Raw genomic sequence first — 18,641 nt, 5'->3', positions numbered from 1 at the left:
GCCCAAGCAGTGTGTTGACTGAAGAGAAATTTGAAACTAATGCAACATAAACAGTAATGTGACTCGCAGTCACGTCGTGAAGATGCTGGGGGGCTCTTTTCCGCCTACCGTGGTCTACAGGACGCTTCCCAACCCGGTGTCTGGGCCCGGGCTGCGAAAAGCAGAGGGAGACCTACTCACGAGCTCTCGCAGCGTCCGTAACCATTCCTCCTCCACCCTACTCTCGCCGTCACTCCCTCCTATAGCTGAGGCGGATGGGTTCCCTGGGCACCGCCTCTTCCGTTCGCTGCGCCGGGGGGGGGGGGTGGTGACCGGAAATGGGCAGGCGCGCCGGAAGTTGAGGGAATTTCCTGCGAGCTCGGCTTCCTCAACATGGCAGCGCCCTTGTCAGTGGAGGTGGAATTCGGGTGAGTGGCAGAGCTGGGGCGCCCGTGGGGATGGGTTGAAGTCGTCGGGCCCTGAACTCCCCTCCCTCTGCCTTGGGGCCTAACACGGCCGAATTGTCAAGGTTCCCGATGCCTGCCGTGAACTGCGCCGCCCGCCTCGGAGAGTCTGAGAGGCTCAGTCTCTCTTGGCGAAGAGGCCGTATGTCCGGAAATAGAGGCGCACACTTGGGCGGGGAGGCGCGCTGTGGGTACTCCTTGGTGCCCCACGCCCTGCAGGACTCAACGGGCGTGACGGTTAGCAGGCAGCCTCCCTGCCTTCTTTACCAATCCCGTTTCGGACCGATCCCGTCTGTTTGGCATCTGAGCTCCTAGAATCTAGAAGCACCATCCTTCATCCCCTGATTTCTGCCTGCGGGCAGCAATTTCTGCTTACACTGTTCTTGGGGTTTTGTTTCTCATAGGATGTGTGGCCAGGACGGGACGACTTTCTTTCGCTTTCCTAAGACTTGAGGATGTTAAACAGACCTGAACCTCTCTCAGGACAGTCAGTAAACTTGCTGAGTGCCTTCTGCACATCTTGAGTCGGGTGGAGATTCTGAGTCGGGTGGGATAAATAAGAAACCACAGTGGGGGGGACTAACACTGACAGTATGGTATGCATAAATGAAAAATGAGGAAATTGGGACACACAACAATAACTGAAGAAACAGAGTAAGGAGGAAGTCTACTCAAGCCGCTATCTTGTCCCTCCTGCAAACAGAGGTTTGTCATAGTTGCAAAGCTGAGAGAAACTGCGAAGCTTAGAGAGAAGGCAAAGAAACAGGCCCTAAAAGATGGGTGGTATAATTTCCAGAATCACATGGAAAAGCTGGGATTAGATGTGAGAGAGAGAAAGAGAGTGTGTGTGTGTGAGTGAAGATAAACAAGCCAAGGAAAGGAAAAGTGTGAAAGGAAAAGTCTGGGATAGAAATCTAAAACCTCTGCCCAAATGCCTTTCCTCCCATTGGATGCCCCCAGTTTCTTTCATGTTTTCCTTTCATCGGGTAGTTCATTCACCAGTCATTTACTGAGTGCCTACCATGTGCCAGGCAGTGAGCCAGACGCTGAAGATACAAAGATAAATAGAACTCTGTCCATGCCCTACAGTGTTCAGCATTTCTGTCCCTTAGAAAAGGGACAGACTCATGACTATTAAGTGCATCTTAATTGATATTGTCTGGCCACTTGAATCCAATTAGAACTTTATTGGTCTGACCTCCTAACTATTTTGCCTCACTGACCCTTGGCCCAGCTGTACTCCCCAAAGCCTGGGAGTTCTAGGAGGATCCCTGCTGCTTTGACAGGCCTCAGCAGAGCTGAAAGGAGAGAAGCTCCAGACTGCCAGTGTTAAAATTTATCTACAGCCAACTTGCCTTTCATTCTCGCTGACTCATGGTATTTGCTCATCAGAAATGTCTTCCGTCTGCCAAGTACTATACTGGCAACAGTGGGAAAGTCATATGAAGATGTAGCCCTTGCCCTCCAGACCTTACATATCAGCGTAATTTTCCCTTTCTGGTCTGACATCTGTAGCCTCACCCTCTCTACCTCCAAGAGCAATAGTGAGTTCCGGAAAGGCAGGACAGCATTCCTCCACCCAGTTCCTACCACTTCCACCCACACCACAGTGTCCTGTGAAAATTGCAGCTTCTCAAGAAGCAAGAATGCCAAAGATGATGCCAAACCTAGGTCCTTTCTCTCTTTGTCCTTGTCTCAATGCATGTTTTTGCTCCCAACCTTTATTTCATTTCCTATGTCTCTTAGCAAACATGCTTTGCCCTTCACTCGGAACCTGAGCAGATTTGCAAAGATGCTGCCATGCCCATCATTTTCTCCCTTTTGTTCCTGACTGGCCCCACTCCCACTCTGATCCCGGAAGAGTCTAGGTTAGGACTTAGCCTCTTTCCCCTGAGAGCAGATGTCCTCTTGGCCCTACCAGCTCTTCTTCTTCTTCTTCTTTTTTTTTTTTGGAGACGGGGTTTCTCTCTGTTGCCCAGGCTAGAGTGCAGTGGCATAATCTTAACTCACTGCAACTTCAAACTCCTGGCTCAAGCAATCCTCCTGCCTCAGCCTCCCAGTAGCTGGGATTACAGGTGTGTACCACTTGCCTGGCTAAATTTTTAAAAATTTTTTGTAGAGATGGGGTCTCGCTATTGCTCAAGCTGGTCTCTCCTGGGCTCAAATAATCTTCCTGCCTCTGCCTCCCAAAGTGCTAGGATTATAGATGTGAGTCACCATGCCCAGGCCCAACCCCCACCAGCTCTTCTGTAGACCGTTTAGAAGGCCCCCTGCATCTCCCTCTCGTCAGTAACCAGTTCTGCCATCCTTTGTCTTACCTCCTGAACTGTCCTTAGAAGAAGAGCATTTTCTCAGGTCATACAGGGTTCAAAGTATATAGTACAGATGTATTTTGTGTTCCTGTGGTCGATGTTGTAAAGGCCCAGATGTGAGCTTCCCTGTGTTCCATCCTTTTTCTTCCTTCCTGAGTTGGGGAGCAGGTATAGGCAAAGGTTGGGGGAATGCCATTAAGGTCAGAGAAGTGGTAGAAATGGACATTTTTATTCATTCAGCAAATATTTGTTTAGTGCCTGCTGTATGGCAGGCCCTATTTTAGGCAAAGTTTGTAGTCCAGCAGGTGGAGGGGACATAAATAAACCATACACACACACACACACACACACACATCACAAAAAAAAAAGAAGATAAACTAGAAAAAGTGAAGGCAATTTTGGAAATGTCTGTATTTGTCGCTGGTATCAACAAACACGTCTACCAAGAATTGGAGGATAGGAGGAAGATAGAGGTATCTTAGTTGAGTTTGACTAGCAAATCCTATCAGATGTCCAGACGTAAAAGGACCTAGCCTTGAGTATCTCTGGGGCCAGAACAGTCCCCTTGTCTGCCTCCCTGAATCACTGCAGACACTGGACAGACACCTTCCCCCACTCCAGATGTGCTGACAGGAGAAATGCCAACCCCTCCTTGAGGGCCAGAGAATTCAGTGATGACGGGTCACTCTCTGAGCCAGACCGGTTCTCTCTTCATTCGCTTGTAAAGGAAAAAACAGCCTCAGCCTCTGAGCCTGGCACCACCAGGTTGGCCACTCTTGGTTGTTTGCCTGAGTCCCAGTGCCTCCAGTTCCCATCCCTCTTCTCTGACCCCCAACTCCTGAGCCCCTTGCCTATCACCCTCCCCCATCCCAGCTGCTGCATGTGCCAGCCCCCACCCAGGAGAAAACGAAGCTCTTGGAAGGGGATAAATGGAGGCTCTGTGTGGGCTTGCAGCTGAAATGGCCCTGTGCACGGCCACAGATGGGCCTCCTCTCCCCCTCCACATTTCTGCATCAACAAAGCATGACCTTGTTTGGATGACAGTCGCCCCATGTTTCCCCTATGACAATGCTTGCCTTGCCTTTGCCTCTCAGTGACTGTCTCAGGACATCTCTGTTCCCTGAAATTGGGAAAGGATGGTAGGGTGGAAGACATCGTGCCCATCAAAAGTCTGTTAAGACCTTTTCAGTTAAGAGCGATAAAGTCCGAGATGGGATCAGGAGACCCAGAGGGAGAAGCGGGTGGGGCACTGAAAGAGCCCTGGGGCCCGCCTCAGAAGCTAGGCTTGGTTCCGAGCGTGTCTGCTGTCCCAGCCTTCCCTTAGCCAGGGGCTGTGACACAGAAGTGAATCAAACTCTGCCCTCAAGGGGCTTTCTAACCTTTGGGGAATCTTGTTTGTTTCTGCCAAGGCTACTGGTGCTGAGCAGGAACCAGTTAGATTCAAATTCTAGTTCAGCCACTGCCTGTTTGACCTTGGACAAGTCATTGAACCTCTCTAGGCTTTAGTCTGCTTCTCCATCAAATGAACTTAATGTCTGCCTCCTTCCCCCCTTCCCTGGGATGCCCTGAGGATGAAATGATGAGATGATGTGGGCAATTCTTAGTTGATGCCAGGCCCAGTGGACTTTCTCAGCCTCCAGCACTATGGAGTGCCCACCAGGACAGCAGCAGGTGGCACGGGCAGCAGCATTTCAAACCCTCACCAGGCCAGAGGAAATCTCTAGATGTACAGGGTCTCCAGAGTGCCTCACAGTGGCTTCTCAACATTTTTGCAGGTGGAAAGACTGAGACTTAAGAAGATTTTGTCAAGTGCCCATGGTCTCTCTGTTAGGGAGAGATGGGGCCTGTGTCTACACCTGTGTGCCAAGCTGCCTCTCTAGAAGACAGAGTAAAATCAAGAGCCTGCAAATTCGGGTACTTGATAACTAGTAAAAGTTATTTATATCCTGCTTTACCACATTAGGAAGTCACAACAATGGGTCACTAGTACCCAAGGTGTTCCTAAACCTTGGTCTCTTCATCTCTTGGGCTTCCACTACCAGCCCATCCTCAGTTTTCAGTTTCAGCTGCCTCCTCCTGTTTGCAGGAGCTCACCTGGCTGTCTTTTTCTCTGGCCCTCCTTTGCAGAGGCGGTGCGGAGCTCCTGTTTGATGGTGTAAAGAAACATCAAGTCACCTTACCTGAACAGGAGGAGCCCTGTGAGTATTGGTCATTGGTCAGACGCTGAATCACTCAGCCCTGTTCAAGTGGTCATAAGTAGGATTGCCCTGGTCAGTGGAGAGGAAGGAAGAGATCATCGCAGTACTCTTCCCCCATCTTCTCTGGGGTCAGCTGGCTTCATAAGGGAAGTGTGTAGCTTAGTCCTTTTGTGGAGGTTCTGTGTTCATACAGGCTTGAGTTTGAATCCCACCCTTAGAACCTTAGGCCAGTGACCTCATCTTTCTGAGCTTTAGTGTTGTTATCTGTGAAGTGGGGATGGTAATCCCTATCTCTGAGGATTGTAAAAGGAGTAAGCAAGTTATACCATTTGTCTTGTTTTTTTTGTTTGGTTTGGTTTTTTTGGAGACAGAATCTCACTCTGTCTCCTGGCTAGAGTGCAGTGGCATTATCATAGCTCACTGCAACCTCAAACTCCTGGCTCAAGCAATCCTCCTGCCTCAGCCTCCCAAGTAGCTGGGACTACAGGCACAAACCACCATGCCTGGCTAAGTTTTCTATTTTTGGTAGAGATAGGATCCCTCTTGCTCAGAGCTGGTCTTGAACTCCTGACCTCAAGCAGTCCTCTTACCTTGGCCTCCCAAAGTGCTAGGATTACAGGTGTGAGCCACTGTGTCTAGCCTCATTTGTCTTTATTATTATTTTATATATATTTTTTTTTTTTGAGACAGAGTCTCACTGTGTTGCCCGGGCTAGAGTGCCGTGGTGTCATCCTAGCTCACAGCAACCTCTAACTCCTGGGCTCAAGCGATCCTCCTGCCTCAGCCTCCCAAGTAGCTGGGAGGCATGCGCCACCATGCCCGGCTAATTTTTTCTATATATTTTTAGTTGTCCAATTAATTTCTTTCTAATTTTAGTAGAGACGGGGTCTCGCTCTTGCTCAGGCTGGTTTCGAACTCCTGAGCTCAAACAATGTGCCCGCCTCGGCCTCCCAGAGAGCTAGGATTACAGGCGTGAGCCACCGTGCCCGGCCTGTCTTTATTATTAAAATATGGCAGCAGAGAGAGGTGCTCATGAGAATGTAATAATGTGGATGGGCTCACGTTATCAGAGGAAGATTTAGATTAGAAGAAAAATATCTAGCCAAAAAGGTCAGAAGAGGGAGGTTGACTAAGGAAGATGGTGGGTTATTTTTCATTTGTTCATTCAAATACTTGTTGATCTTTCTTGAACAAATAATATACTGAGACCCTTCTGTGTGGCAGGTCAAGTACCAGTCACTGGGCAGATGGACACGAACAAGAGCCAGTCCCTGCCTTCAAATTGAGAGGTTTCAAAGAGTTGACCTGCAGAGCTCTGGCTGGGTAACAATCAGTATAGCCTAGAGGCAATGAGCTGGACATGGCAACTATTGAGATCTTTTGCAACCCTAGCAGTGGACCCTAGAAGTGCTCAGGGATGGGATTCCTGTCTCCACCTCTAGCTGAGATATTCTGGGAGAAGAGGGCATCGATCATAGAAGGTGGCAGGGGAATGAGATTCCTGGAGGTGGGCAGGAGAAAATGGTCAAGTGAGGTTTGACAGGATTCTTCTGGAACTGGACATACATCTACCAGAAATCAAGCAATTATTGTTACCCAAATTCACTGGCTGCCACACACCTCTGGTTGGGGACCAGTGGCAAAGGGCAATTTTGTCTGCCACACTTAGAGGCTAGGGGTCACTTACCGAAGAGCAGGGTACCACCTACCTTGGACTGGGGGTAGATACGTGGCTGGGGTTTAATGTCAGGATTGTAGGATTGTGTGTCTCCGGTGAAGGAAGACCCAGGAGTAATAAAGGGGACTATTTCTTAGTTTGACAGATGGCCATTCAGCCTTGGGAGGGAGCAAGGGGTTCTCAGAAGGATTCTCCCAAAGGTTCAGTCTTGAAGACCTTGCCTGGAAGTTTATTAAAATATCACAAGTTACGATTTATTTCCTCTGGAGTTTGCCTCAAGTGAAAGCCCACAGATTTCCATAATTCCAGCCCTGTTTCACTCACACATTGACTGAATACTCGGCAAGTGCCAGGTATATAGGTAGACAGGACTTTATTCTTTCATGTAGTTGGCAGATACTTTTTGAGTACCCGCTTTGTGCCATCACTGTGCTAGTTGCTGGATGTTCAGTGGTGAGTAAAACAGTTGTGGTTCTTGCCCTGTTAGAAGTAGCAGCATAGGCCGGTCGCGGTGGCTCACGCCTGTAATCCTAGCACTCTGGGAGGCCGAGGCGGGCGGATTGTTTGAGCTCAGGAGTTCGAGACCAGCCTGAGCAAGAGCGAGACCCCGTCTCTACTAAAATTAGAAAGAAATTAATTGGACAACTAAAAATATATAGAAAAAATTAGCCGGGCATGGTGGCGCATGCCTCCCAGCTACTCGGGAGGCTGAGGCAGGAGGATCGCTTGAGCCCAGGAGTGTGAGGTTGCTGTGAGCTAGGCTGACGCCACGGCACTCACTCTAGCCCGGGCAACAGAGTGAGACTCTGTCTCAAAAAAAAAAAGAAGTGGCAGTATAATGGAAGGGGAGCCAGGCGATAAATGAGTAAACAATAAATGTGTAACTGTATAATTACAAATTGTACTAATTGGCATGAGGAGAACAAAAGGGTTCTTTGAATGGGACTAAGGTGATCAGGGAAGATTTCTTTAAGGAGGTGACATTGAGGCTAGGTCTTGAAGAATGAAAAGAATCCAGCCTAATAAGTGGCAGAGGGAAAGCAGAGGTGCATGGGGAACCGTTCCAAGCAGAGGGGACGGCACTTGTGAAGGCCCCAAGATGTAAGAGGCCTTGGGGTGGGCAAGGACCTGAAGGAAGGCCAGTACCATCAGGGTGCAGGCTGATGTGGAGCAGTAGGCAAAGCCCCGAATGGTTGTGCGAATCGTTACAAATTCCTAGGAGGTAGCTACCATTATTATTTTCATTTTAAAAGGTGGGATCCAAAACTCAGAGATGTCAGAGGCCTCACCCCAAGTCATATAGTTATTGATTGATTGATTTTCAGAGGGTCTCATTCTGTAGTCCAGGCTGGAGTGCAGTGGTGTTGTCATAACTCACTGCAGCCTCGAAGGGATCCTCCTGCCTCAGCCTTCTGAGTAGCTGGGACTACATACAAGTGCCACCATGCCTGGCCACGGTTATTTAAATGGCAGAGCTGGGATTCAGAACCAGATGTCAGGGTCTCCAGAGTCCTGGTGCTGTGCCACTACCTATCACTCTTAATCCTAGTTGGCTCCCTGAGTCACCCTAATATCTCACACCTGTAATGTGTTTTCCAGTTTTTACACTTGTCTATTCACTTGTGTCTTCAACAGCTACTTATTTCTATTTTCATAGTGAGCCCAATAGATGTTATTATTAAGGCAACCAAACCTGAAGGAGAGAGACAGAGAAAGAGAAGGAGGAAGGGAGGGACCTGAGACCTACCCGGCGTTACCCAAGTAGGGAGGCTGGGCTGGGACTCAGGGTTTTGATCCTTCATCCTCCAACCACAGCTTCGGGGACAGGTGGGATGAAAGGAAGTGGGGGGCAAGTTGGCCCTTGGCTCATCTTTGGACTGTGGATCTCTTCTCCTGATTCCTATGTTTGTCCTGCCCAGAGGCATAGGTCACACTGCAGCCACAGAGCTAGTTGGCAGCTGTCAGCCTTATCCTGGCGCATGTGAGCCCGATGGGAGGACAGGGGCCTTGTGCTGCTAGGAGAATCTTACGCCCCCCGCCCCCCAGCCCGGGCCCAGATCTGTCATCTGGCAGCCTTCCCAGCCCAGGTGCTGCCACTTGGCCAAGGAGGTCTTGGAGACTCCAACAGACATAACAGCAGCCATAAGATTATGGATTGTGACAAGTCTTACAAACAAGGGGACCTGTGGGTCCTGGGCCAGGAGAGAGCTTCCAGCCCAGCCAACTTGGGAGAAGAGGATGGATAAGGCTAAGGAGGGTGAAGCTGCAAGAGTGGATCCCTGGCAGTGTGCAGCTGCAAGTTGGTCATTTCTCTGGGCCTCTTTTTTCCAGCTGTAAAAAGGGAAGTTGGGCTAACTTTATTGAGCTGGTTGTCTGTTTGACACCAACAGTTTGGAAAAGTTGCTTCAGGATCCAAGTATGTACAGTTCTGTGCAGTAGGGTGTGCAGACCCAAAAAGAAGTTGAGTTTGTGTATAGGGTGCTGTCGTGAAAGCCGTCTGCATGAAACAGGCCATCTCCTTGGTTGGCAAGGGTTGGTAGGGTGGGCACCTACCAGCTCTGGGCATTGTGGCTGCTGGGAGCTGGCCTCTGTGACTCAGGATCCCTTCGACTCCAGGCCCCCACCCGGAGCCCCTGGAGGAGACAAGGCTGCCTCACCTTTCTCTGCCCCTCTCCTCTGCCCTGCCATTGGGCCCCCACCGCCACCCTGCTCCGCTTGCATTAAAGGGTGGCTGGTGAGGGAGGGCAGGAGCTGCAGGAGCTCCTGGGCGCTTTAAACTGCTTAGCATGCATTTCACAGCCTCTCTGGGGCCAGCTGTTCCTTTCTCTGCTCTCAGGGCCTGTTTGCTGATCCCCTCTCCACCTCCCTCCCACCCCTTCCCAGTCCCTGTGCAAAATTGCTTTTGAAAAGATCCACTTTCTGCTTAATTAAACAATGAGGAGCGTCCCCTCACACATCTGTAAACCTCCTTCTGAGGCCAGTTTAGCCCACAAACTGCTCCATTCTTACCCCCATTCACTTGTAAATAGCCCCTCTGATGTTCCCTCCACCCCTTCTCCTCCTTTACCCACCCCAGGCCTGCTCTTTCTTCTCCATTTTCTACTGAGGCCTGGGGTGGCCTCCCAGAAAAGCCATCTTGGAACCTGGTGGACTCAGTGGGGACCGGCGCGGTTTAACCTGTGGAAGAGAAGACTTAGGGGATCAGTCTTCACCAAATCTGAAGGGCCCTCGCGGGAAAGAGGGGACATGTTTGTTGGCATGGTCCCTGTAGACCAACCGGACCCAGTATGTGGGAGTGACAGGAAGACAGATTTCTGCTTGGGGAAAAAAGAACTCTTAACAGTCAGAGCTGCCCCACAGACGAGCTGGCCTCCTGTCCCTGGAGGTTCATAGAGAGGATGGATGAGGGTCTTTTACAGCCTGGAGTCAGTATCAGATAGGACTTTGAGGTTGTTCCCTTTCAGCCCCAAGAGGTTTGGAGTTGACACCCTTGGGGGCCCTCCCACAGTGGGGGGTCAGTGTCGCCCAGACAAGGACAAATCCCTTGGGTGAGGGGTTCTGGTGGGAGCTTTTGCTGGTGCTCTCTACGATGGGCATGCCTTGCTACCCCTTTGGCAGTAGCCTTTGGGAGAAGGTTTGGGCAGCCCACTGGGGTCATACAACTCAGAGCACCCATGTGCTGAGCATGTCCCGTGTGTGACTGCTGGACCTGCTGTTGGCATTGTGTCTTCATCCTCAAGCAGCTCTTTGGAGTTTGGATTATTATCCCCTTTCGTCGGAGGATGACAGCAAGACGTAAAGACGTGAAGTAACTCATCTAGCACCGTGGTCCCCAGCCCCCAGACCATGGCCTATTAGGAAATGGGCAGCACATCACTGTCTGAGCTCGCACCACACCCTCCCGCCCCCCAAGTCCGTGGAAGAATTGTCTTCCATGAAACCAGTCCCTGGTGCCAAAAAAGTTGGGGACCACTAAATTCTAACACACAGCCCAGGTCCCCTAGCTCCAGCATCAGAGTTCTTAAGCACTATACCACAGAGCAGCAGTGCCCATCACTTACTCTTCCCCAGATGGGCAGGCCAGGTCCCAAGGCTTCCTGCCCTGGAAACCTTCTGTTCAGGTGCCCCACTCCGTCCTCTGGTGCTTTGTGCCCATGGCCTCCAGCATCTACAGCCTTGGCATGTCATTCCTTCCACCTGGGTTGCACCGGGAGCATTGGCCAACCCCTGACATCTTGTGGGTCTGAACATCTAAAATAGAAAGAGGGTCAGTGCCTGGGACCCCTCCACTGCTCTCATAATCCTCCCATTCCCTTTCTGGCTTCCAATGGAGGGTACTGGATCCCACAGAAAACACCAGCCAGTCCCAGCACTGTCTGATTAATGGTTGACTGTACCCCACGCGCCAAAGCAGGGGTGCCAGGCCACAGGGCAGAGCATGTGGAAATGCAGGACATTAGAGAATGTGAAGGGTTCTTCCTCTGCATCCTGAAATGCTTACAGCTTGCCATGCCAGGCACCATGCCAAGAGCTTTGTACAGATCATCTTACTTGATCCCCACAACAACCGTAGTCTTACCATCCCCGTTTTACAAAAACAGGAAGAATTCCTTGCCCAAGGTCATAGAGCTAGGAAGTGATGGGGTCAAACTCAAAACCAGGCCCATCTGACTGCAAGGTCCATGCTCTTAACCTGTTCCTCCTTCCTGCCTCCCCCCACAGTTATCCATGTGTTCAGCAAACATCTTGGGGTTCAGCACACTGGGCCAGGCCCTCGGACCCCACTTCTAGTAATGGTAATGCTGATGCCATACACTTGAGCTGCATCGTGATTCAGGGTGGAGGCAGAGAAACATGGTAGCACGGGCCTGGGCAGTGTGGGCGTGGCTCCCGGAAGCACACGCTCCGTAAATACTGCTGGGGTTCACGAGCAGGGAGAGGCCTCTTCCAGAGCAGGCCCTTTCTGAAGGCCTACAAGACCCCACCTGCTCTGGCCCTGTCTCATGCTGAGTTTCTTGCCATCTCTGTTCTGCTACCTTGAACCTGCCAATTCCCTCCTGCCTCAGGCCTTCCCATATGCTCTTCCTTCTGCCCAGAATGCTCCCCAGCCCACCCCACTCATCCTTCCTGCCTGAGCTTCAGTGTTTAACTCCCTCGGCAAGGACTCTCCTGATCCCAGATGAAGGAGGTAGCATTTACCACAACTAATTAAGCACCGTCTGTCTCCCCCACTGGCCTCTAGCTCCATGAGGGTAGGCTCTGTGTTCCTCTTGCTTAGCACCATTTCCCTAGCACCTGCACATAGTAGCTGCTCAATAAATATCTATCTCCTGAATGATCATATGGGATCGATCCCAGGAGGGAGCCCACCCTCAGCAGACTGAGAAGGTGAAAGTGAGATTCCCCAGCCCCCATCTATCCCAGAGCCATCCTCAAGCCACCAGCCCCTGACTCTGCTTAACCCTTCCTCCTCCCCTGGGCGCCTTTGGAAGCCGACCATCTGGCTTGGAGGCTATTTGCATATTGTCTGGGCCTCAACAAGCCTAGCAAGATGTCCCCGGGGGTGTGTTTCAGGCCAGGCCGATGTGGCCCTTGCATCCTGCAAAGGGAGCTGTGAGTTCCACCTCTCCCCACCCCCAAATCCAGGCATGGGGGAACAATACGGGTGCAGTAGCCTCACCATGGTAACAGGCTATCAAAAATGTGAGCAGGCCTGGGTGGGGGGTGGGTAAAGAAGGGAGGGAGTGACCTCAGCAAATAGGAGCATCATGATAAATGAGCCAGCACCAGGCAGCAGACTCATCCCCCAGCCATCCCTCTGGGACTCCATGATGGTGCCATCACTTGGATGACCCCAATATGACCACTGGCCCTCCCCTCACCCCCAAGCCTATCCAGAGTGGAGCAGAAGCACCTTCCTTTTGGAAGGAGCCTGGGCTGTTCCCTAATTGAGCCCCTGTTCTGTACAGGCCAGTGCTGTGGAGGTGCACCTGGTGGTCTTCAGGCCAGGCACCGCCCCGTCCCTCTCGCTGCCTCTGCACACACAGGCACGCCCCCGCCCGCCAGGGCTGGCTGATGGATGTGTCAGACCCCGGCGGCTCTATCGAGCGGCCACAAGATGTATGGGCTGGCGGCCCACCAGACAGTGCCAAGATGGAGGCCAAGGAGAGTCAGAGCCAAGGGGAAGCTCTGAAACCCAGGCCTCAGGGAGGAACCCAGCCAGGAGTCCAAATGGACTACAGCTAGTGGGAGGCAGCACTCTCCCTATCCCCTGTCTGCTCCAGGGACCATGAAGACCCCGATTTGCTTTGTTCAAAAGGAGAATTAAAACAGAAAGGCAGCAGTTTAGTCCATGGACCGCCCTTGGCCCTGTGCTCTGCTGGTGTACAATCCAGGCAGGTTGGCAACAGAGCAAAGTGGACCAGTTCATCCAGGGTGCAGGCCTGACAGCCTTCCTGCCTCCCAGAAGGGTGCCATGCGGGCCAGTGAGAATGCCTTAACACCCTGCCCAAGGCTGGGGCTGTGTGTGTGCCATGCTGCAGTGCCCGGCCTGGGGGCAGAGCTACATCTCTCCGTGCCCAAGCAGCCTTTCGCTGCCTATACTCCAGGACTCTGGACTCCAGGCAGGGAAAGCAAGCACCGCCTGGGCCTGCTTCAGCTTAGCTGCCAAGCTTTGTCTCAGGCGTGGGTCCAGGACAGGACACCCCTCTAAGACACAGATTCAGGATTGGGAGTGCTTAACCCCAACCCCCCTACTGGCTTCCCAGAGACTAGTTGTCGCCCTAGGACCTTTATCCTCAAGTCATCTCAGGAGAGAGGAGGAACTCCAGCTGCCTTAGGAGAATGGTCTCTTTGAGGAGTGTATAGTTGAGAGCCATAGGCTTCAAGGAGTTTATAGAGCCTGGTACTGCTGCCCCTAGGAAGAGAGAGATGACCCTGGGGACAGGTGGCTGTGAGCCTCCACATGATGTGCAAAGAGACTGGTGGCTTTCTCAGAACCACAGGGAGGCAGATCTCAGTGTTAAGGGAGCAGGAGAGGCCCTTTGGACCTGGAACCTCTTGGCTCCTCAAGGTGGCTGCCCCTGGCCTGGAGGGCTTTTGAAGGAGGGACAAGTGGAGCAGTGATTGTCAGCAGCCCCGCTGGTAAAGGATCCTTCTCTCCCTCTGCCAGAGGAAATTAACTGATGTTATCGGCTCAGCAATTGTTTTTATCCTCTCACAAAGGGAAATATATGCAGACCCCTCTAAGAACAAAGCCGAATCCTCTCCATCTGGGACTGTCTAGAGAGATAAAGGTGGAGCTCTCCAGGGCCCTCTCAGAAGGCTAGCTGTGGCATTTTCAGGCTGGCTTCCAGGACTTGTGGGTGGGGGTCTGTCCTCCAGCTCTTTAGATGTGACAGTTCTCCTGCTGTCTGCCCTGAGTCCCCCTAAATACTATTACCTTTTCTTCAAGACTTCAGCAGTCTCTGAAGATCTGTCTGGCAGGTCACTGGCCTCTCCTGGCCCATTTCCTCACCTGAGGAATCCACAGGTTCATAGGTCATCACAGCCTGGTCTAAAAGAAGCCCTCAGCGCCATGTTCATTTCCTTCTGGGCCAAGCAAGGGTCTGAGGGCCAGGAATGAATTGGTTTTGACAATAGCTTGTTCTGTGCATTTCTCTCCAGGGGACATCCGGAACCTCCTTGTTTGGATTAAGAAGAATTTGCTAAAAGAGCGGCCAGAGTTGTTCATCCAGGGAGACAGCGTGTGAGTCCTGTTCCTCCCTTCCCTGAGGAGGGTGGAGGGAGGGTTGGATGTCTGAGCCCCCACCCTAGGGTTCAGCCCTAGCCTTCTCTGAGTCCTGTTCTCCCCTTCCTCCTCCTTGCTTCCTCTGAGGCAAGAGCTTTGGTCCAGCTCTGTCTGAGGTCTGTTTTCAGTTTTCTTGTTACTAAAACTGGGCTGTTGGGGCTTTTTTAAAATCCCAGGTGAAAGAAGCCTGGTGAATTTCTCAGAAAACTTGAATTCTGCCTTCTGGTTATCACAAACTTGGTGTGGAACCTCAGGCTAGTTATATCACTTCTCCAGGCCTCAGTTACTCTCTCCATGCAGAAAATACTGAGAAAAAGATGCTGCCAAAGGTTCCTTTCATCCCTCGACTGTCTAGGACTGTGCCATCCCACAGAACTTTCTGCAGTGATGGAAATGTTTTGTATCTGTGCTGTCCAATATAGTAGCCACTAGTCATATGGGGATATTGAGCCCTTGAAATGTGGCTAGTATGACCGAGTAACTAAACGTTCCATTTTATTTCATTATAATTTAAATAGCCATATGTAGCTAGTAGATACACAGGTCTAAGATTCGAGGGAGTCACCGACTTCGTGCATACACACACGCACTCACATCCAAAGTGTCAGTACCTATCCCAGGCCCAACCCAGCATCCTAGCAAAGGACGAGGTTTCATGTGCAAAGAAGTCACTTCTAAAACAAGGCCAGCCCCATGTTAAAGAGGTGGGCAGTGCAGTTGTGAGGCTCGTTCATCTGCCTCGAAGCCTAGGTCACCAGCAGGCCCTGGGAGCTGGGGCTCCCATCCAACCCCTGGTTAAGGTCATGGTTCCAGCGGTCCTGGAGGGCACCCCCAAGGCCAGCAGTGCTCCTTGGGCCACTGCCAGCAGGAGCCAGTCTAAGCTGCCTGTCCAAATGTTGACCTCCCGTGCCTCGTGCCAGGCAGGACTGCTGTTGAGCATTCAGGTGCTCGGTGCCACTGGCAGCCACCCCTGATTCAGAAGAGCCGAGATGGCCTCCTCTCCAGGGTGGACATGTGGGAGGCCTAGAAGCTGAAGTTCTTCATTCCCAGGGCCAAGGAGAGCAAAATTAGACCCCTAGGAAAGTGTGCTTCTCCTAATAGTTACCGTGACAGACAGTGCGGCAAGCACCTCACACACATCAGCTCATCTCCTCACGCCAACCTTGCGGAGCAGGCGGTATCATTGTACCCCATTTTCAGATGAGGAAACTGATGCTCAGAAAAACAAATGACTTCCCTGAGGTCTGGCTGGTGGTGTTGGCTGACATTTGCACCCATTTTCTGTCTGGTCCCAAAGACCATGACTGTATGACCTGGATTCCTTTACTCCCGGACTGTGGCCTCCCCTTCCGGGGAGCTCGTTAGCCAGACCCCAGGAGGAAAGGCTCCTCGGCACGCTGTCCTGCAGCCCAAAGCCTCACGGCCTCTCTACCTCTCTACCCCTGCTGCGACCACCTCCTGTCTTTCACTCCCTGCTACTCACCGCCATCTTTCCCACAGGCGGCCAGGAATTCTGGTGCTGATTAACGATGCCGACTGGGAGCTGCTGGTCAGTACCTCGGGGACGTTTCCTCCCCTAGCCCCTACCCTCCCTGCTTTAGTGGGGCCTCTCCTTAGGCCCATATAGAGTGGCTGGGTAATCCTCTGCCCTACTCCAGCCCTACACTGAGGCTTCCCAAGTGGGGAGGGGATGGGCAGCTGGGAAGCAGGCACTGTCCTCTATCCTGGAGATTTGCAAGTGATGTACAGCAGCAGTCCCCAACCTTTTTGGCACCAGGGACCAATTTCATGGAAGACAATTTTTCCAGGGACCGAGGCGGGCTGGGGGGGTGTGGCAGAGCTCTGCGGCCCAATCTCTAACAGGTCATGGACTAGTACCGGTCTGCGGCCCGGAGGTTGGGGATTGCAGATGTATAGGGTCCTTTTTTTTTGGTAGAGTCTGTCTCTCTCTCTCCCAGAGTAGCCAGCCCTCCCCGCCTGTCCTCCAAACACCTGGGACAAAACTGGGAAGGTGCCCCTGAGGGTCTCCTGCTCTTCTCTCTCCTGCACCAGGGTGAGCTGGACTACCAGCTGCAGGACAAGGACAGCGTCCTCTTCATCTCCACACTGCACGGCGGCTGAGGGTCCCTCTCTGGGCCTGGGCACCCTTGGTGGGGAGATCAGAACAATCAGATGTCCCCTTGGGCCTTGCTTCCAAATCTCCCCAGCCCCCTTGGCTGCTTTCTTCCCTGCTCTGTCCCCCAAGCTCCCTCCAGGCAGGAAAAAGAGGCCAGGTGCTAAAAATGAGCCTTTCTCAGGCACGTGAACAGGGGTGGGCAGGCAGGCGCCAGAGCCTTGCGCTCCCTCTCCCAGCAGCTGAGGTGGGGGAGGGTGCCTACAGTTCGTCAGAGTGGAAGGGGGCTCTGCAGCCAGGTGACCCAGCTGCCTTCCACTCCTGTGTCTCAATCTCAACACGGAGTGACCCCTACAGCACTCCAGCCCCTGGGCCACAGTGTCTTCCTGGGGAAGATGAATGGACCTGAATAGCTGATGGGAGGCCCCTCCCTTCTCAAAGATTGGAAAAGTCTGCGCCTCAGTTTCCCCATCTGGACAGCTGAGGACTCTGCCTGTCCCCCACTGATATCATTATGGAATCCCAGCTGGGGTCCCCTATTCAGTGCTGAACACTGCCCCCCCCCCCCAGCAGCTGCTCTTCCAGCCACACCCCTCCTCCTGCTTCCCCTACCCTCAGCCCTTGACCCTGGCTGGGCCTCCTCCCTGCCACAGGCCACCAGATGGGCTCCTGAGACCCTCCCTGCAGCTCATTCTGCTGGGGGTGGGGACGGAGAGGGAGTAGGCTAAACCTTGGACTGGCACATAGAGGCCTGGGGGGATCAGTGTGCCTCAGTTTCCTCCTCTACAACAACTTGAATATCTGTAGTATCTGAAACCTGGGGAGACACTTAATGGCAGGGATGTAGACTTTCTCTCTCTTCCTACCCCCTGCAGGAAGCAGGATGGGGGCAGGCAGCACCTGGTAGACTGAGTGGTTTGCCCCTCCCCCCTCCATCCCTTCTGGAAGTCTTGGGGCCTCAATGCCTGCAACAGCTGGCCTTGGGCAAATAAAAGACTAGGTTGTTTACTAGCCTTGCTTGGAGCTTCATCCTTAGAAATGAGTGGTACCCCATATCCCCCCAGCTGTGGTCTCTGGTACGACCTCTGCATCCTCAGCCTAGACCTCTCAGAGCTGCCCTTCACCCAAAAGGGGGTGAGGGTTAAACTCAGACTATCTGAGAGGGGGTATCCAATCGGGCCATCTGGAGCAGGGGGTGGCACAGCCAGTCTGTGCTGACCAGTCTGGGTCCCAAGATGAATCCCCATCTGTCTGTCCAAGGCCAGGCTTTGTCCCACCAGCTGCAGCCAGCGGCCTCAGAACCCAAATGGGGGTGGCATAGATAAGGCTGTTGAGTCCCTCTTTCCTTCCCATGACCTGGAGAAAAGAGCTTCGTTGGCTAGAGGGAGACCTCAAAAAGAATTAGGGTGCTAACATCATCCTGCCCAAAATGTTGCTTTTCTATTAGATGTCAATAATTTAAGGTGGAATTTCTCACCCTATGGAGATGAAATTGCCAAACAGTTGTCCCAGCAATGTGACAGGTGATGCCCTGGCTGGTGGGGCTTCTCTCCAGCACCGCTGCAGGTGGAAGCCCTCTGGGCTTGTGTGTAGAGTGGCCATGTTGAGGTTATGGGTAGGAGCTGGTGGTCTGGGTGCAAATTAAGGCCAGTGTTGGGGTCTGAGTGTTGTCCAGAAAGGCTGTATGACAACCCTCACTAGGTGCTGAGGTTAGGGTCCATGTTAGGGAACAGAGCAAGAAACTGGAGACGGCCCCCTGCAGCTTTACTTTTAGAGCATCAGCCTGTCCAAATTCTTGTAACCTGGAGGTCCCTCCCTACCTCCAGCCCCTTGAGCTGCAGGAGTAGCCCGCAGTCCCACCTGGGATTCCAGGTCCTGGAAACTGGGTGCTAAGATCCTTTTCCCTGCCTGCAAGGAGTGGGAGGGGGTGATAGATGTGGGATATCCCTTCCCCCACCACACCCCAGTTAATGCTGAGTAGAGCAGTAGGATGTGCTGAGAAACCCTGCTTCTCTGCTCACGGGGGATGCCATTGCCACGGCGCTCCAGACAATTTTGGGTCATTTTTTAGCCTCAAAGCTGGAAAGGGTCAGGGACAGGTGACCCGG

General features: G+C 52.4%; 1 protein-coding gene across 1 annotated transcript; it reads left to right on the top strand.

Annotated features, from left to right (window-relative positions):
- Positions 1-317: 317 nt before the first annotated feature.
- On the top strand, positions 318-17,546 carry URM1 (ubiquitin related modifier 1). The gene is made up of 5 exons (XM_012639839.1): positions 318-407; positions 4,883-4,953; positions 14,297-14,378; positions 15,921-15,969; positions 16,473-17,546. The coding sequence occupies exons 1-5, from the start codon at positions 373-375 to the stop codon at positions 16,539-16,541; spliced, it is 306 nt and encodes a 101-aa protein (XP_012495293.1). The 5' UTR covers positions 318-372; the 3' UTR covers positions 16,542-17,546.
- The last annotated feature ends 1,095 nt before the right edge of the window (positions 17,547-18,641 follow it).

This window comes from Propithecus coquereli, unplaced genomic scaffold, assembly GCF_000956105.1.
Source record: "Propithecus coquereli isolate 6110/MARCELLA unplaced genomic scaffold, Pcoq_1.0 Scaffold142, whole genome shotgun sequence".
NCBI classification, from domain to species: domain Eukaryota; kingdom Metazoa; phylum Chordata; class Mammalia; order Primates; family Indriidae; genus Propithecus; species Propithecus coquereli.
Note: the sequence above shows the minus strand (reverse complement) of the source record. Positions and strands in the feature narration are given on the sequence as shown.

Excerpts from the sequence above, each read along its gene's own strand:
- URM1 (XM_012639839.1), top strand. The coding sequence starts at position 373 with ATGGCAGCGCCCTTGTCAGTGGAGGTGGAATTCGG. Across the intron at positions 14,379-15,920 it reads TTCATCCAGGGAGACAGCGT|GCGGCCAGGAATTCTGGTGC; the intron begins GTGAGTCCTGTT and ends TCTTTCCCACAG. Across the intron at positions 15,970-16,472 it reads ATGCCGACTGGGAGCTGCTG|GGTGAGCTGGACTACCAGCT; the intron begins GTCAGTACCTCG and ends CTCCTGCACCAG.